At 39.3% G+C, this 15,339-nt stretch overlaps 1 protein-coding gene across 3 annotated transcripts in view; it reads left to right on the top strand.

The window, feature by feature from the left end:
- The window catches only part of B4GALT6 (beta-1,4-galactosyltransferase 6), a 65,960-nt gene that overhangs the window by 39,312 nt on the left and 11,309 nt on the right, over positions 1–15,339 (top strand). For 2 of the 3 annotated variants that reach the window (XM_054583500.1, XM_054583499.1), the window contains 2 exons: positions 4,567–4,691; positions 10,522–10,638. In XM_054583500.1, the coding sequence (XP_054439475.1) occupies positions 4,567–4,691; positions 10,522–10,638 (242 nt within the window). The remainder of the gene's footprint in view (positions 1–4,566; positions 4,692–10,521; positions 10,639–15,339) is intronic. The other variant, XM_054583501.1, reaches the window with a different exon arrangement.

Below are 15,339 nucleotides of genomic sequence, written 5' to 3'. Positions count from 1 at the left end.
CAGAAAACAGATTCGAAAAGGCAGGGGAAGTATATGATATAGCCTGTTTTCTTGACAAGACACGTCTTTAACGGGGAACAAGAAAGAAGCAGTACATTAAATGCACACATCGCAGTGGTTTGTCCCTATTGCAGAATGCCAAAATGGGAAAGAACGCGTGTCCAACGTGAGGACACAGAGGCACAGGGGCCGTGGATTCTGACCTTAAAGGAGGTTGTGAGCTGATTAAGGCAGGGACCAGAAAGACAATTTGGAAGCCTGTGGTGAAGGGGATGAGGCCCCTAGGGGTGGACCAAAGGTTTATTGGGTGGATTACAATGCAAAACTCCCAACAGAACTGAAAGCAAAGACTGCTAAGTAGAGTTTACAGTTCATCGTTCAGAGTACAGGAAGGAAGAAGGGTAAGCAGGAAGAGAGCAGGTGTTAAAGAGCTGTGTATTGTGTCTAAGATTAGGAGACAAGAACTTGGGCTATTCAGGAGGCTGTTATTTTAGGTCATCTACCTGTGGGCTCCCTTTTGCACAAATGTCTTAAGGGCTATTTTAGCACCTGGTGGAGTCAAGGAGTGGAAATGCAGGCATGAAGGAAGTAGAGAAGTGAGAGACAGGATTGGACACGGCCAGCTTTGCCATTCTCATTCATTCATTCGTTCATTGTCCAGCCATTGCTCTTGGCACTGGGGATGTGTGACTTAAAACTACCCTACCCTGTCCTGGCTGGTGTGGCTCAGTGGGTTGAGTGGCGGCCTGTGAACCAAGAGTCAGTCAGGGCACATGTCTGGGTTGTGGGCCAGGTCCCTAGTAGGGGGTGCGTGAGAGGCAACCATGCATTGACGGTTCTCTTCCTCTCTTTCTCCTTCCCTTCCCCCTCTCTGAAAATAAATTTAAAAAATCTTTAAAAAAAAACAAAACTACCTTATGTTATCTGTTTAGAATACTGGAATTTTGTTATTTCAAGAATAGTTGAATAGGAAGTTAGTTGTGTAAGCAGAGCTTATAAAATTTCATAAGTAGAGAAGCCTAAGTAAAGCATTGGAAACGGGCAGTTAATAGTGTTGGCTTCATAGGGGGCAGTAGGGGACTGGAAGCACCATGGCTCATTGTGACTGGTCAGCCTGAGAGAACGTAGCATCTTATCACAAAAAATGCTTTCTGACTTCAGAGAGGAATTCACCTGAAGAAATATTTCTAGAGGAAAATCACGTCTTTCTCTGACACTGTCTCAGGTCTTTGGACTGTGTACAATGGAAACCCCTCGGACAAACCAGTGACAAAAAGCCCAAGTATCCAGAATTAAGCTTTAGATACCAAAAAATAGATATAGGCCCCTGAGTGGTCATTTAAAACTGTTAATTTATAGAGAAACAGCTTTCTGCCTAGAGAACCTGTGCCTTAAATTATACTTGAAATGTAAGAAAAGAAATGTAAATACGGCTTTTTCATATGTATTGAATATTTATTTTAAGAATTATATTTTGATAGAAAAATACTATCCTGAATCTGGTCATGTGACACATCCCTACCACCATGAGCCTGTGGCTTGGGTTCACACGTACCTAGCAGACTCCAGGCCCACGTAGGTCCCACTTCCCAATGTGGGAGGAGTTGTTGCACGTCTTGCAAATTCAGCATTAGACTTACATTCTTGTATGCATAATATTATTTGTACATCTATACATAGAGAGCCATATTACGTGGTACTTGCAGCTACTTTAATATTCTTTAATGACAATATATAATTAATATACTTCTAAAAAATTCAGCATTAGGAAATTAGAGCAAATGTCCTGCCCATCCAATGGTGCAACTAAGTTAGTTATTCTTGCACATAACAGTTGTTTGGCTCCCAGGTGTTGTTGCCAAGACTGACAGGTAGCCTACCGGTGACCTTCATTCCTCCACTTTCCCCTCTAGCTAACTGGCAGCCCCTCCGTTCTTCGGGCTCCCAATTCTCCAGGTCTTCCCTTTGTAACCCTAGTCCTGCCTTCCAAATAGTGAGTCAGGATTTGATAAATTACATTATTTACATTTATGTGCTGATTGATTACACTGCTGGGTAAATGGATTTCAGCCAATATACTTTTCGACCTTTTAGTCTCTGCTTGAGGAAGGAGTGCCCCTGTTCTCACTGGAAAACCTCAGATTTAGGGTAGGCAGCGTGAAGGCTGAAGTTCCCTGTGGAGCTCTGGGTCCTTGCTCTTCAGTTGTCCTTGGGATCTTAGCCAGTTGCAGTAAAGGGGGCTGGCCTGGCTGATTGCTTGCTTCTTGGACGTAAAGAAGGCTGTGCGCTCTCTGGGCTTTAAACACTGGAATGCACTGGAAGGCTTTCTGGAGTGAAACCTGAAGAGGAAGCCCCACATGTAAAGGAGGTGAAGATGGCCTTTAGCAGGTGCAGTGTTAGGGGGTACCCCAAGTCCTCCTCCTCTGGATCCCAGGCTCACCTTGAGAGATTCTCTCTACTGGGGGCAGTTTGAGAAACACATCAGAACTAGTTTATCTACCTCTTCCTGGCATATAATAATATGCTCTTTCCCTTCTGTTTCAATGGACAGGATCTTCACCTTAACACCACCCCATTCCACTCCCACTAACTAGTGTTTATTCTTTCTTCTCTCACTCTGGTCACACTTTTACCGTTCCCAGCTCCAGCAGTGCCTGTCCTGAAGCCCTGTTCCCCCCTCCAGTAAAAAAATACAGTGCTGTTGCCACTGGGTCATCTTGGGCCTTCAGCCAGCAAGCTATTAGGATTTCAGAGCAAAGAACAACATGCACATAGGAAAGCTGCGAAGGGACCCTGAGGAATGTGGGTGGAGGGACAGTCAGGAGCACATGATGGGCACGGGAGGCCCTGTTCATTGAGGAGAAAGATGTAAGGCCTGCCTCTTAATTTGCCAGCACATGTGTGTTCAAGATGAAAATTAAACTGCAAATGATACTGGAGAAAGTCCTAACAATAATGATGATTACAGTTGTTGAAGCAATAAAGCTGGGGAAAAGGCAAAAAAATTGGTTTAACAGTGCATAAAGAATACTGACTTCAGTTACTTACATGAACTGCTTATTATTTAGCCTAATTACTATCATTTTAGCGATCATGCATGCCATTAAATGCATCAGATTTATTTGTGTATTTCATTTGATAACAGTGCTAGATTTTGTTTTTGTCAGCTGAGTCATGATAGTCTGTACGTACATTGACTGATCGTGACTCTTACAAATCCTACATTTCACTTATGCTTCTATGCAAGTTCATAGGTAAATCTGATCTAAGATTACCTACTTTGCATATCTTGTCACACTAAAGGGCGAGCATTTGGGTATAAGAGACCACAAACACTGTCAACAGAACAAGTAAACAGAAAATTGCAAATTTTTTCCTAGCTTACTCTGTGAAACATAGGCATTTGCATTTTAAAATACTTTTTTTTAGCATGCCTCAGTGCTTAGTGGAAGCTACTGATGGAGAGCCGGATGGGAAGAGAGGCAGCTGTGGACGCCTTATAGAATCTAGAATAGCAGAAGCCAGCAAAGGGGCTCCCTCGAGAGGAACTGAATGTTTTATATTGTGAAATCATGACCACTGAGGCTCAGCAGACTTGAAATGGGAAACTTCAACATTTGTTGATTTCTATTTTATGAGATGAAGAGTCTAGGAAGAACTTAGTTCTGTTGTTCATTTTGTTTTAATTAAGTTAATGGAAATGATTTCCTAGCCAGGATTCATTCCTATTTCAATGGTATGCATTAGAAAATCTATTAATTAAAAACACCTTCAGTAATACCATAGCCTTATTTGTTAATTTGTAGAGTGAGTGCCTAATAGGCCAGGAATATTTTAGAAGTCCATGTTTTTTCAGTTTTGTATATCAAGGGGATATGTGGTGGGTGCTCAAAATAAATTGCAGAATTGTGTTTGCAGATTTTCTCTCTTAAGAAGGGTAGATGACAATAATAGTAGCTGACGTTTATTGAATGTGTGCACCTTTGTGCTGACACTACTGGATCCTTCACGCACGCTATTTCATCTAATGGATGCCACCACTTTGGGGGCAGGTGTTACCATTGCCTTTTACTGATGGGAAAACTGAGGCACACAGAAGTTAAATCATTTCCCCCACAGACAGAAGCTAGGATTCAGCTCCTGGTCAATCTTACTGCTTAATTAACTCTTTTGTAACTGCTATCATGTCCTTTATATTGACTATGTTGAAATTAAAAAATAACTTTTAAATACCTAAATAGTTAAATTGCAATGATGTGCTAAGTTGTAATGACATGCAAACATTTCCCCAAGAACAATAAAATATTCATTACTCAAAACCAAAAAGTTTAAACCATTTGATATTTTTTCTGATTTAAGAAAAATAGTAATAGCGTGACCATATAATTTATCATCCAAACTCAAATTGAAAGGTGGTGATATTAATAATTATGTGCTGATAACAGAAATAAACCATGTTATTTTGGCACTAAGTTATGCCAGTTACCTTACTGACTGTTTGCTTGTCTGTCTTCATCTTTAAGGCAAAAAATATTAAAACAGTTCTTCATGCTCTTGACTTCCTAGGAGGATTCCTCAATGTCAATGTAAGTGAAGTCAGTTTTGATGAAATTCATCAACTCTTCTCCAAGGATTTAGATATTGAGCCAGGGGGTCACTGGAGACCTAAAGACTGTAAACCCAGATGGAAGGTGAGGTGAATTTTTGCATAATGTGATGTTACTGTGCATTTGAGGAAAAGTATGATTGATTGAGAATTAGTGAAATGCCTTTAAGTCATGATAAATTTAAGGCATCAAAATTTTTAGATTTAATGTACAGATATTTACACTTCAAATGTGATTTAATAGTATTTCTTATGAAGACTGAAACTGAACCTATGCATATACGAAATATATGCTCATGTGTTATTGCCAGTCTTAGAGGTCCTGGTAACAGTTTCTTCAGTTCTATTCTGTTTGAAAGAGCGACTGCGATTTCTCTGCACCCTGCAACTGTCCCTAATGATTACTGATACTTGCAGGCGTAGCCCCACCAAGTCTTGGAGCCAGTGAAAGCTCGTGGCGAGGATATTAATGTCCTGATTCCCAGTTGGGTCTAGTGTTGTGGTTTTCAGACTCTGTTCCTTGCGTCCCAGAATTCAAAGAGGCCACTCAGAGGTTTCTGCGAGACAAAAAGAACTTTGGGCTCTTCGCCTCAGTTTCAGAAGGCAGAGCACAGACTTTTTATTTTTGTTATGTCAGAATTCTACTTACCATTTTATTTGAAAAACTGTATGGGAGAAGGCCTGCCTCTGCTGCTTAAAAATAATTGAAAACCATGGCTTAGACTTGACATGCTCTCAATACTATGAAATTGGTTAAGTGCTTATTCATGTGATGTTTTTATAGTTCAGTAGGAAATAACTGACATCATTTTAGTGAAAATTACATATGATTAAATCAAACGTTATGTCCTAAAGGACTGTGATGTAAATTTAATCTGGGAATGGTTTTTAATTTCTCTTTTAAAGTCTTAGTATTCTGCTGAAATATTTGTGGCTTTTTTGTTTTGTTTTTGTTTTTGTTTTTAGTACAAGAGAAATCACTGTTGGGAAGGAGAATTCTATGCTGTTAAGCTTACAATAAAATCCTCTACATAGCTGACCTTGAGCTCTTTGTGTTTGGGGACGTGTACTATTTATATCTGCACTCCTAGCACGGAGCCTGATGTTACATACAGGGGTGGGCCAAAGGAGGTTTATAGTTGTGCCTCCGCGAAACAGAGTTTATTCTTGTATTATTATTTATAAGTTATTGTATTATAAATCTACTTTTTCCCACCCTGCAGAAGGTAAGCACTAAACCCAGTTTTGTTGAGTTGAGTTTATGACAAATAAATGCCCTGTTAAGTTGTAAAGCTGCTTAAATGAATTCCCATACAAATTTGGGGGAAACGTTTTATTTTACAATTGTCTTATGCTATTTTCCAGATCAGATTCGGCCAATAAGTGAATCTTTTCATATTTAATGATTGAACTTTCTCACGTTTGTATATGTAATGTAGGCCACTTTATATAATTACACTTTTAAAAATGTCCTGGCCAAAGAAATTATTTTTCTTACTTGGGTGACGAGCAGTGCGTCGGATGCTGACGGAAGAAAAGCATGCTCAGCCGCCAAGGTGGTGGGTTAGCACGGAGGTCGGTCCCCAGGCCTGTACTCACGTTGGGTCCTATGTACGTAACTCTCAGATGTGCACTGTGTGGCACTGTAGTAGAAGAATTTGGAATTAGAAAAATTAAGTATTCTTTTCCTTTCTCCAGTGCTCTGTATCAGACATTGGATTTAAAAATTCATGGTTTGTTTTTTTCTCATTTTCCAGTGGACAGGTAGGTATATCACACGTAAGTAGTTCTGACTGAGAGGTTTTTAGACGACTGTCAGCTCCCTGTGAGCCAGTGGACAACAGTATTGAAAGTGGGGTTCCCAGGTACAAGCTAATTCAGGGATCTAAACATTAGCTTATTTTCTTTAGGAGCTATATGGTAATGCTTCTTTTATTTCATCTTTGCAAAAATTCCACTGAGAACACAGTCTCTACTTCTGAGCTATGCAATTAAAGGTGTGAGAAGAAGTCCAGAGACCATTCGGAGGTCACCTCTCCTTGCTGTACTAATTAATTAAATAACTCCCCCTCCTCCCCTGCCTGTTTCCATTCTGATTGAGTCCCATTCTAATCTTGGAATAGAGTTTAGAGGAAGGGAAGATGAAATAATTAGATTTATGTTAAAACATCTGCTACCAACTTGATTTTAACATTTGAGGTTTTTAAAAATGTTTTTTTAAATTAATACATTGATGGCTAGTTAATTTGAACTGAGATCTAAAACCAGTGATTTCAGCAGTTCCTGTGTATTTCTGAACACTTCAGGTTCGAGTAGAAGATTCAGTACAGGTTGGATGCTTATTTCTAAAGGAAATAGAAGATGGAAGTCTGTACCTGTGACATTGCCTTCCCATGCAGGGTTCAGGTAGAGGCCTGAACTACTTTGGTCCCAAACTTAAAGGCTTAAAGAGCCAGGCAGCTGTTTGATGCTGTTATCTACTCAGAGGCCTGGAGTTCCATTTCTAGTCCAAAGTTCCTCAAACGGGTCTTAGCCACCTGTCGCAAAACTACCTGGGGTGCTTGGCAAAAATGAAGATTGTGGAACTCATTCTGAGTCCATTGGTGGGAAGAGACAGGAACTTGGGTCATTATTATTATTATTTTTATCAAGTGCCTCATGTATGAGAAACTGGAGATGAGAACAAAGAGGAAGGTGGACCTGAAAATGCCACCGGAGGAGAGCTTGGTGGCTTCTGCTTCATTTCGTCTTAGGGGCAGATGGCTAGCGTACCAGTACAGTAGGGTGTCCTGCAGCCAGGTCATTTGGGACACTATAGCTGGGGGTGTGCTTGAAGTTTAAAAGTAGGACAGAAACTTGGTGGGTGAAACTTAGGTAGTAAACACCATCTTCCCTACTAATCTCTTCATTGTGAGGACAGGAGAAAATAAGCAGGATGAAAAATAGGTGCATAAACTCAGTAAGGTTAGTGGTTTTCATGTGGGAGCAGACTGGATGGGCTCATTTTGCTTGAACAGAGGAGGTGAGGAGAGATTCATGAGGATGAAGTGTCGTTTTTCAGAAGACAATGACCAGATGTTCTCTGCTGCCATTGGAGATGCATCAGCAGGAGAGAGCTCAAACAGCAAATTAGCGCACATGTAAGACGGAGTGTCCCGAAAAAGAGGCTATTAAACCTTGAAATAAATTATAACAGAACACTGAGATCTTTTTCCAGACAATAAATTGTAAACTATTGAGAATGTCATCCACAGCCACAAGAAGGGACATGCTGAGTGAAATTTTAAGATATTATTTAGCTTTATTTAAATAAAAACTTTGCTTTAGGCATACCATTTAAAATTTTTGATAACTGCCTCATTAAAATGTGGACATTTACTTCCTAGTAAGACAGTAGTTTTGCTTATTTGAATTTCCCAAGGTATTGGTGATTTTTTTCTCTTATGACATTCTCAGTTTCTTTGTAAGAATAAAAAGAAAAACAACTCTTGATATTTTAAATGCTTAATTGAAGAAATGGCTATGTTAAGGCCTATGACTTTGCCTTTGTTTATTTTTATATGTTTAACTCATTGCTCAGCCTAATTGTATAAATAATATGGATCCTGGAGCTATTGAATAGCCTCTTGCTTTAAAGCCTTAATTCACCTTAATTGCTTTAATAACCCATTTACGTTATGTCTGAACCAGGCAACTTGTGGCCAGTTCAGAACAGGGAAGGGCAAGCTTGACCCTTATTTCAGTAGAAGTTACCACACTGATACACTTCAGATAAGGTCAATGGGAGGACCTGTATACTCACTCTCTAATTCCTTTCTCTTCCTTTACTTTTCATAGCCTAAGACTTAATCCAGGGTCCCTGAGCTAGTCTGGGAGCTGTATTGATTTGGAAGTTCCTTGAATACACTAATAATTGATACTGAAGCCCATCAGCAAGTTCCCAATCAGCAGGGAATGCCCAGCCCCCACAGGAGCCCTCGTGTGGGGGTGTGGAAGGGACTGTCGGAGGGGGGCTGCTCTGGCAGCTTTGTGGTGTCCGGTTCATAAGCCAGGAGGTACCTTAGGGGGCAAACTGAAAGGGAATGGGGCCCAGAGTGGGGCTGGCAGGGGTCCCAGCACCTCTCTAGTTCCCACCATTCCCACCACTTAACGAATATAGAACAAAGTCATCACGAAAATATCAGTCTCAGAGTGCCATTTTTCTGCAGTCCCATCGGCTTTAAGGGAAAGTTAGTGGTGGAGTTTCTGGTTTAGACATCTTTAGTTTTACTAAGTCATCTTTTGTTTGCTGTAAATAAAACTATTTTAAGTATCGAAAAATTTCTCTCATTTATGATCTTGGTAATATAAAATACACAGGTAGATGTTACTATTTTTTTATTGTCTATGTTTAATGCCATGTCCTGATTCTACAGGTAGGATTAGATCCTAAATGTGTGCGCTCCCAATTATTTACATTTATTCATTCATTAGTCAAATTTACTTGGCAGATGTGAAATTTTAATAAATTCCAGGTTTAATGTTCTTAAATAATCTTTTGTAATAACCAATTTAGATTGCATTTAAAAATCCAGAAGGTAGAGTAACACAGAAATCTTAATCAGATATATTTTGATTCTTATGTTTTTTGAAAATCCAATGATTTTGGAATTTATAATGTGTAGAAAACTTATTTCAATTTTTGTTTTTTTATTAGAAAATTCACAATTATACTAAAGCCAACTTAGGCAAAAATTGGTAAGAAGGTAATACTTAGAAAATATTTTAGCTATTTCAAGGGCAAACTGAATTATAGGGTGACTTGGCTTATAGGACAGTTTAAATTTAGAAAATAGAGGATTTGAGTGAAGTGATGATTGATAATTATTCATTTATTCTCATGTTATAGTAACACATTTTATATAGATGATGTTTTCTAGTCTTGATTTTGATAGTTCCAAGAAATGTTTTTCTATTAGAAAAAAGATTGCTCTACTGAGAAACCATTCTAATTCCCATATACATTGGTTGTTTTTTTTTTTGGCGGGGATTATACATGAACAGTTTTTTTCTTCTGTGATTTATCAAGAACAAATTTCTCTGTTTTCTGTGCTACTTGCATCATCTTTTTTGCTAAGCTCAATATTTTTAACATAATTTTATTTTAACCTGAATATTTTCCTACACTGAAATAAACATAAAATGTAGCAAAAATTTAATTGTGCATTTTGATTAAATGAAAAATACTACATTAATATAATGATAAAACTTCATGTATACTCCATGACATGTCTGTTATATTTCTTAAAAATATCTCTGGGCCAGATAAGCCATGGGTAGGATAATAGATACTTAACCAGTATCTCTTTAACACCATAAAGTTATTTATGATCTACTTTAAAACCTAGAAGTTACTCTTGACACATCACTCCCCCTCACTTCTCATATCTTATCTATAAACAAATCCTGTCTACCTTTTCAATGTTTCAAAACAACATTCGCCTCTCCTCTTCTTCAGCCTCACCTCAGTTTAAGCTATCATCACCTCTTGTCTCAACTATTTCATTAATTTCGAACCATCTCCCTGAATCCATTTTTGGCTTTCTACAGTCAGCTCTCCATAGTACTCTCTGCCATGACTGCATCTGATTTTGTCATTTTTCAGTCTTTCCATGACTTGTCATGGTTTTCATAGAATAAAGATCATAATCCTTAGAGTGGCCCTCAGAGCCCGTTTATACCTCTATAGGTTCACAAGACCCTGAGTGGCTCAAAAGCAAGGGCCACATCTGTGTCTGCTCACTGGTAGGTCTCTGGTGAGAAAATTCATAAGGGTATGTTTTTAAAGCAATTATAAATTTTTAAGAACTCATATTCATCTTTATCTCTCTGGCTGGTCGCATGGTATTTACATATGTTACTGTTTTCCTTTAAAGGTGGCAGTTCTCATTCCTTTCCGTAATCGCCATGAACATCTTCCAATTTTTTTCTTGCATCTGATTCCAATGCTCCAGAAACAGCGGCTGGAATTCGCCTTTTATGTTATTGAACAGGTGAGAATATTTTTCAAAATCATAACCAAGTGTACTACAATGGGATACACTGTTAGATATGGTTTGATTAAAAATATTTAGCTTAAATTTAATCAGGTAACTCATATCCTTGGTTTTATATCTGGATAAAATTGAATTTTTGATTGAGCTTTTATGGTATAGACCACATTTCGTTAATCCATTTGTCAGATGATGTGCTACTATCATTTTTAATCATCTTGTATCTTACCTATTTAAGTAAAAATTTTTTCTCTATTTGTGTGATCAGCTAATTTTTTTTTTTGTCTAAGTATTTTTATTGTCTCAGTATCTCATATGCACAACTTCGTTGTCTTATTTAAACCCTTTGGAGATATTTTCCATACTTCCATTTTTTTTCACCTCTATGATTACCTAGTTTTATATTTAAAATGTCATCTTTGATTGCTGTCTTTCCCCCACCCTAGCTCCCAAACATTAGGGCACTTGCTAAATTTTGTCACTGATTTCTATATAGCTTTCTAAAACTGTACATTTTGTTCGTGTTGCAAATACCTATAATTTGGGTACTTCTGGTTTTGACATTGAAGAACTCGTTTTATCCTGATGTTTCCTTTTTTTTTACTCACACTAAATTTGACTTAAAATGTATTTCCTTCTGTCTCAGTAGACAGAAAGTGACCTATTCTTTATATTATTAGATGCTGTTTTTTTTTGGATGTAGAAAATATTCAAATTTTATTTCTAAGATTGTGATATTTCGTGTGTTCTGCCAGCTCCTGTGTGGGTTATTCTAGGGAATCCTTTATTCTGTTTTTTAAAAAAGAAATTTCTTGCTCTTAGCTTCTTGCCTCTATTTATTCCCCTGGAAATACTTGGATTTTAATACAATTTACTGGTATACTTCTCTGCATGCAGAGCACCCTTTAAGGTTTGTTCCCTGTACATATAATGATCATATAGTACAGAGTGTGTATGTACTTTTTATGTAACAACCTACACTATGAAAATTGACTTTTTAAAACCTGATAACACATAAAAAAAAATTAGCTACTTTAATGATAGCCATAGTTGTAAACTTCTAGGTCAGTTTACTAACTGCTAGTTTCCTTTTTTAAAACTTCAGTCTTCATAATGTGTGGGGAGATGAGCTCTGTGCCTCTGTGTTTTTAAAGGCGGACTCTCCTGAGAGTCCAGCGTCATTGAATTATTTTGTGTATGCGATGAAGAAATCTGTGCAGAACAGCTGAGATTCATATTTTATAAACCTCTTAAGTCAGAATGCCAGCCTCAATCAATATTAATTCAGGCCGGTGTATTCGGCAGTGCGTAGTTTTGAGCAGTAACATCTTTACCACATATGAAAGAGAAGAGCAATTTTTCTGTTGGACTGGTGCCCAGAAGTGCTGAGCAATTGAAAGCAGCTCAGAACTCCTAGTTAAATGTGGAAGATTGTACATACATTTGCCTTTTCTCCTTTCTAAACTCCTAAAATGAGAATGAAAGAAAAACTTTTAAAAAGTTATTTAACCACAAGGACAAAGAGATGGAAGTAGTTGGGAGATTTCAACACATTTTCGGAAGTCAGGAAGCAGATGGACCACTGGCAACTCCCTTTGCAGAGCAGAGGCTGTTCAGACCCATGTGCTTGGCAAGGACGATTGTGACAAGAACTGAATCAATTTTCTGGGCAAACCCCTGTCAGTCTTGACACTTGAAAGGTGTCACAGAAAATGGACTCAAGCATTGGGCTGAAGTAAGGGGATTATCTGAAAGTTGGATTACAAAACAATCAAATCTCTAGTTCCTCATTTTTGCTTGTGTTGCCAGGTGATTACTCTGTCGTATCTTGTGGAACAGTTTGTTCGCTGGAGAAATGTGCTCACTGCTGACAGAGCTGTCCTGGGAGGCCTCTGAACGGAGGGGTTAAATAAACCTGCATGCAGACCCTGGGACCCTCAGGCTTTTCCCTGTTCAGCTTTTTAAAGCCAGCAGTTAGGCCTGAGTGTCCCCACCTCTCCAGCTGAGGCAAGGCCTGAGTGACGTCTTCATTAGTGAAATAGATTAGCCCCAGGAAAAGAGGCCCAACCTTGTATTTGGAAGTTTCTCTAGGAAAAGGCCAGTTTATCACTTTAGCACCTGAACGAAGCCCACTTTCATTCATTTATACAACCAAGCAGATACAGAAGAGAATAAGCCAGGTAAGGCCTCTTCTGTTTTCATGAAGAGAGACAGGCAGTAAATAATTGTGTGGTGTGTTAGGTGTCACTCAGGGGAAGGCAAGAGGGGAGAGAGGTGTTCTTAGATACAGAGTATTCAGCTTTCCCAGCGGAGGTGAGGTTGGAGTGGCCCTGAATGACGGAAAGCAGCAAGCTGTGCTGATGTTGGAGGAGGTGCGTTGGCCGGAGACGCGCGGTGTGTATGGGCAATGAGGTCGGTCTTGCTAGAGTGATGAGTGGAAGAGAGTGTTAGGGAGGAAATCGGAAGGGGCGAGAAGCGGATAATGAAGGACTTACCAGGCCAGGGTGAGGACTTTGACTGTCCCACATGAGACTGGAAGACTCAGGGGAGTTCTGAGTAGAGGAATGACATGATAGCTGTTCTAATAAGATAACTGTTCGGAGAATAGCCTGAGTGGGACAAGGGCTAAAACAACAACAGTTAGAAAGCTTTTGCAGTTGTTCAGGTAGGAGAGATGTTGACTTGGGCTGCCGTAGGCGGAGAGGAGTAGTGGTTGGGCGTGGGCTACCCTGGGTTTGGAAGTGATAGTAGTTGCTGAAGAGTTGGATGTGCAGCGTGGACAGTGGAGACCAGCTAACAGTGATGCCAGGGTTTTTGTCTTTCGTGAGGGTGTTGCCATTTTCTAAGCTGTGGACATGCAGGATACAGCAGGAGAGGAACGGGGCTTTGTGGTTTTAGTTTGGTTTAGGGATTTGTCTGTGCACACACGTGTGTGGTGTCTGGTACAGGTGTGTGGTGTGTGGTGTTTGAGTTAAGAGTGGTATGCCACCATCCTCGCATCCGTATAGGACCATTTCCCTCAACTTTTTAAGTGCCTGACTCAAACATGAACGGGCAGCCGAGGTTCTCAGATTTTGAAGAAAGCCTCCACGAGAGATAAAACGAATCAAACAAAAGGGAGTGTAAAAAAAAATAAAAAACTAGAGACTTTGGAGGGAATAGAGGAAATATAAGAAAAGAAAGGAAAAGAACACCAGAAAGTCATGATCACTATGCACAGAGAATAAATGAAAAATAATGAATCCATAGAACAAAAAACAGGACACCATAAAGAAGGAATAATCAGAACATGAAAGTTGTTGAAAATGAAAATATGAGAACTAGAAGAGAGTTTTCAGTAGAATGGCTGGAAGATAAGCTTAGTAACTCTTAAAATAGAATGAAAACCTAAGAAAATAAGAATGTCAACCTAAGAGTAACAGTGCATTATGGGGTAACCAGCCTTTAAATGGCCCCAGGCATCATCGCTTCCTTGTAACCAGGCCCTTCCTTGTGTGGTCTTCTCCTGCAACAAGTAATAGCGGATGTGTGAGCAGCAAACTGTGCCTTGACAGCATGTGACTTTGAAGGCTAGGTCATAAACGACATTGCTGCTTCTGCCTTGGTCTCTTGGATCGCTCTCAGGGAAGCTGGCTGCCATGTCATGAGGACACTCAAGGAGAGGAACTGACTTGCCGGCTTCATCTTGCCAGCCACGTGAGCGAGCCGCCTTGAAAGTGGGTCCTCCAGCCGAGGCCCAGATGCCACAGAGCAGAGATGCGGCATCTGTGAGGCTGTGCTGTCAGAATTCCCCATACCCGGGAGCTGTGAGTGTAATAAACCACCATTACATTTTTAGCCACTAAGTTTTACTGTGATTTGTTACACATCAGTAGATAACTAATACACTCACTGATTAGGGTTCTGGAAAAATTTATCAGAAAAAAATAGGGGGTAATAGAGAAAATAACCAAAAAGATACTGTAAGAAAATTTCCCAGAAGCAAAGCTATGAGTCTTCAGATTAAAGAGGCCCACATCTATACCTGAGTAAAATACAGATCCATTATGGAACAGATTATTTTGAAATTTTAGAATACAAATTAAAAAGGGAAGGTACCAGAAAGCTTCTGTAGGAAAAATAACCAATGATTATGTACCATAATTGTATGAACCTTCTCAGCAATGCTGATAGCTAGAAGACTAGGGAGTCATGCCTTACAATTCTAGGAGAAAATAATTTTCAACCGGAAACTTTTCACCCAGCCAAAATGTCAATCGAGTGTGAGGATAGGCTTGTGGCATTTTCAATATTTTCATGGCCCCTTACTTAGGAAGCTGCTGAAGGATGTGCCTCAGCAAACTGAGAAAGCCAAGTAAAAGATACAGAAGCGCTAGAGAATGAAAGAGAAGTCCTACGATCATAGTTGTACATAGTCGGACCAGTCCAGACTGCGGCAAGAACCGAGGGCAGTGGGAATGGGAGTTGGGCTTGGTGAGTGGGGAAGGAATTGATAGATGATTTGATGTGTTCGAATGATTACATCAATTATTATTAGATATAGGTCATATTTATTGGGGCTTTTGTACAAAGTAATAATAGGTCTATAGAAACTAAGAAAACAAAACAGGTATTCCAGTTTGAGAAAGGAAACGAATCATAATTCACTTAGCACTCAAGAAATATTTCTGTCATCCTAATATGTAAACTCTATTTAACTAA

This window comes from Pteronotus mesoamericanus, unplaced genomic scaffold (assembly GCF_021234165.1).
Source record: "Pteronotus mesoamericanus isolate MK-2021 breed Mesoamerican mustached bat unplaced genomic scaffold, CSHL_Meso_final contig_74, whole genome shotgun sequence".
Taxonomy (NCBI): Eukaryota; Metazoa; Chordata; class Mammalia; order Chiroptera; family Mormoopidae; genus Pteronotus; species Pteronotus mesoamericanus.
Note: the sequence above shows the minus strand (reverse complement) of the source record. Positions and strands in the feature narration are given on the sequence as shown.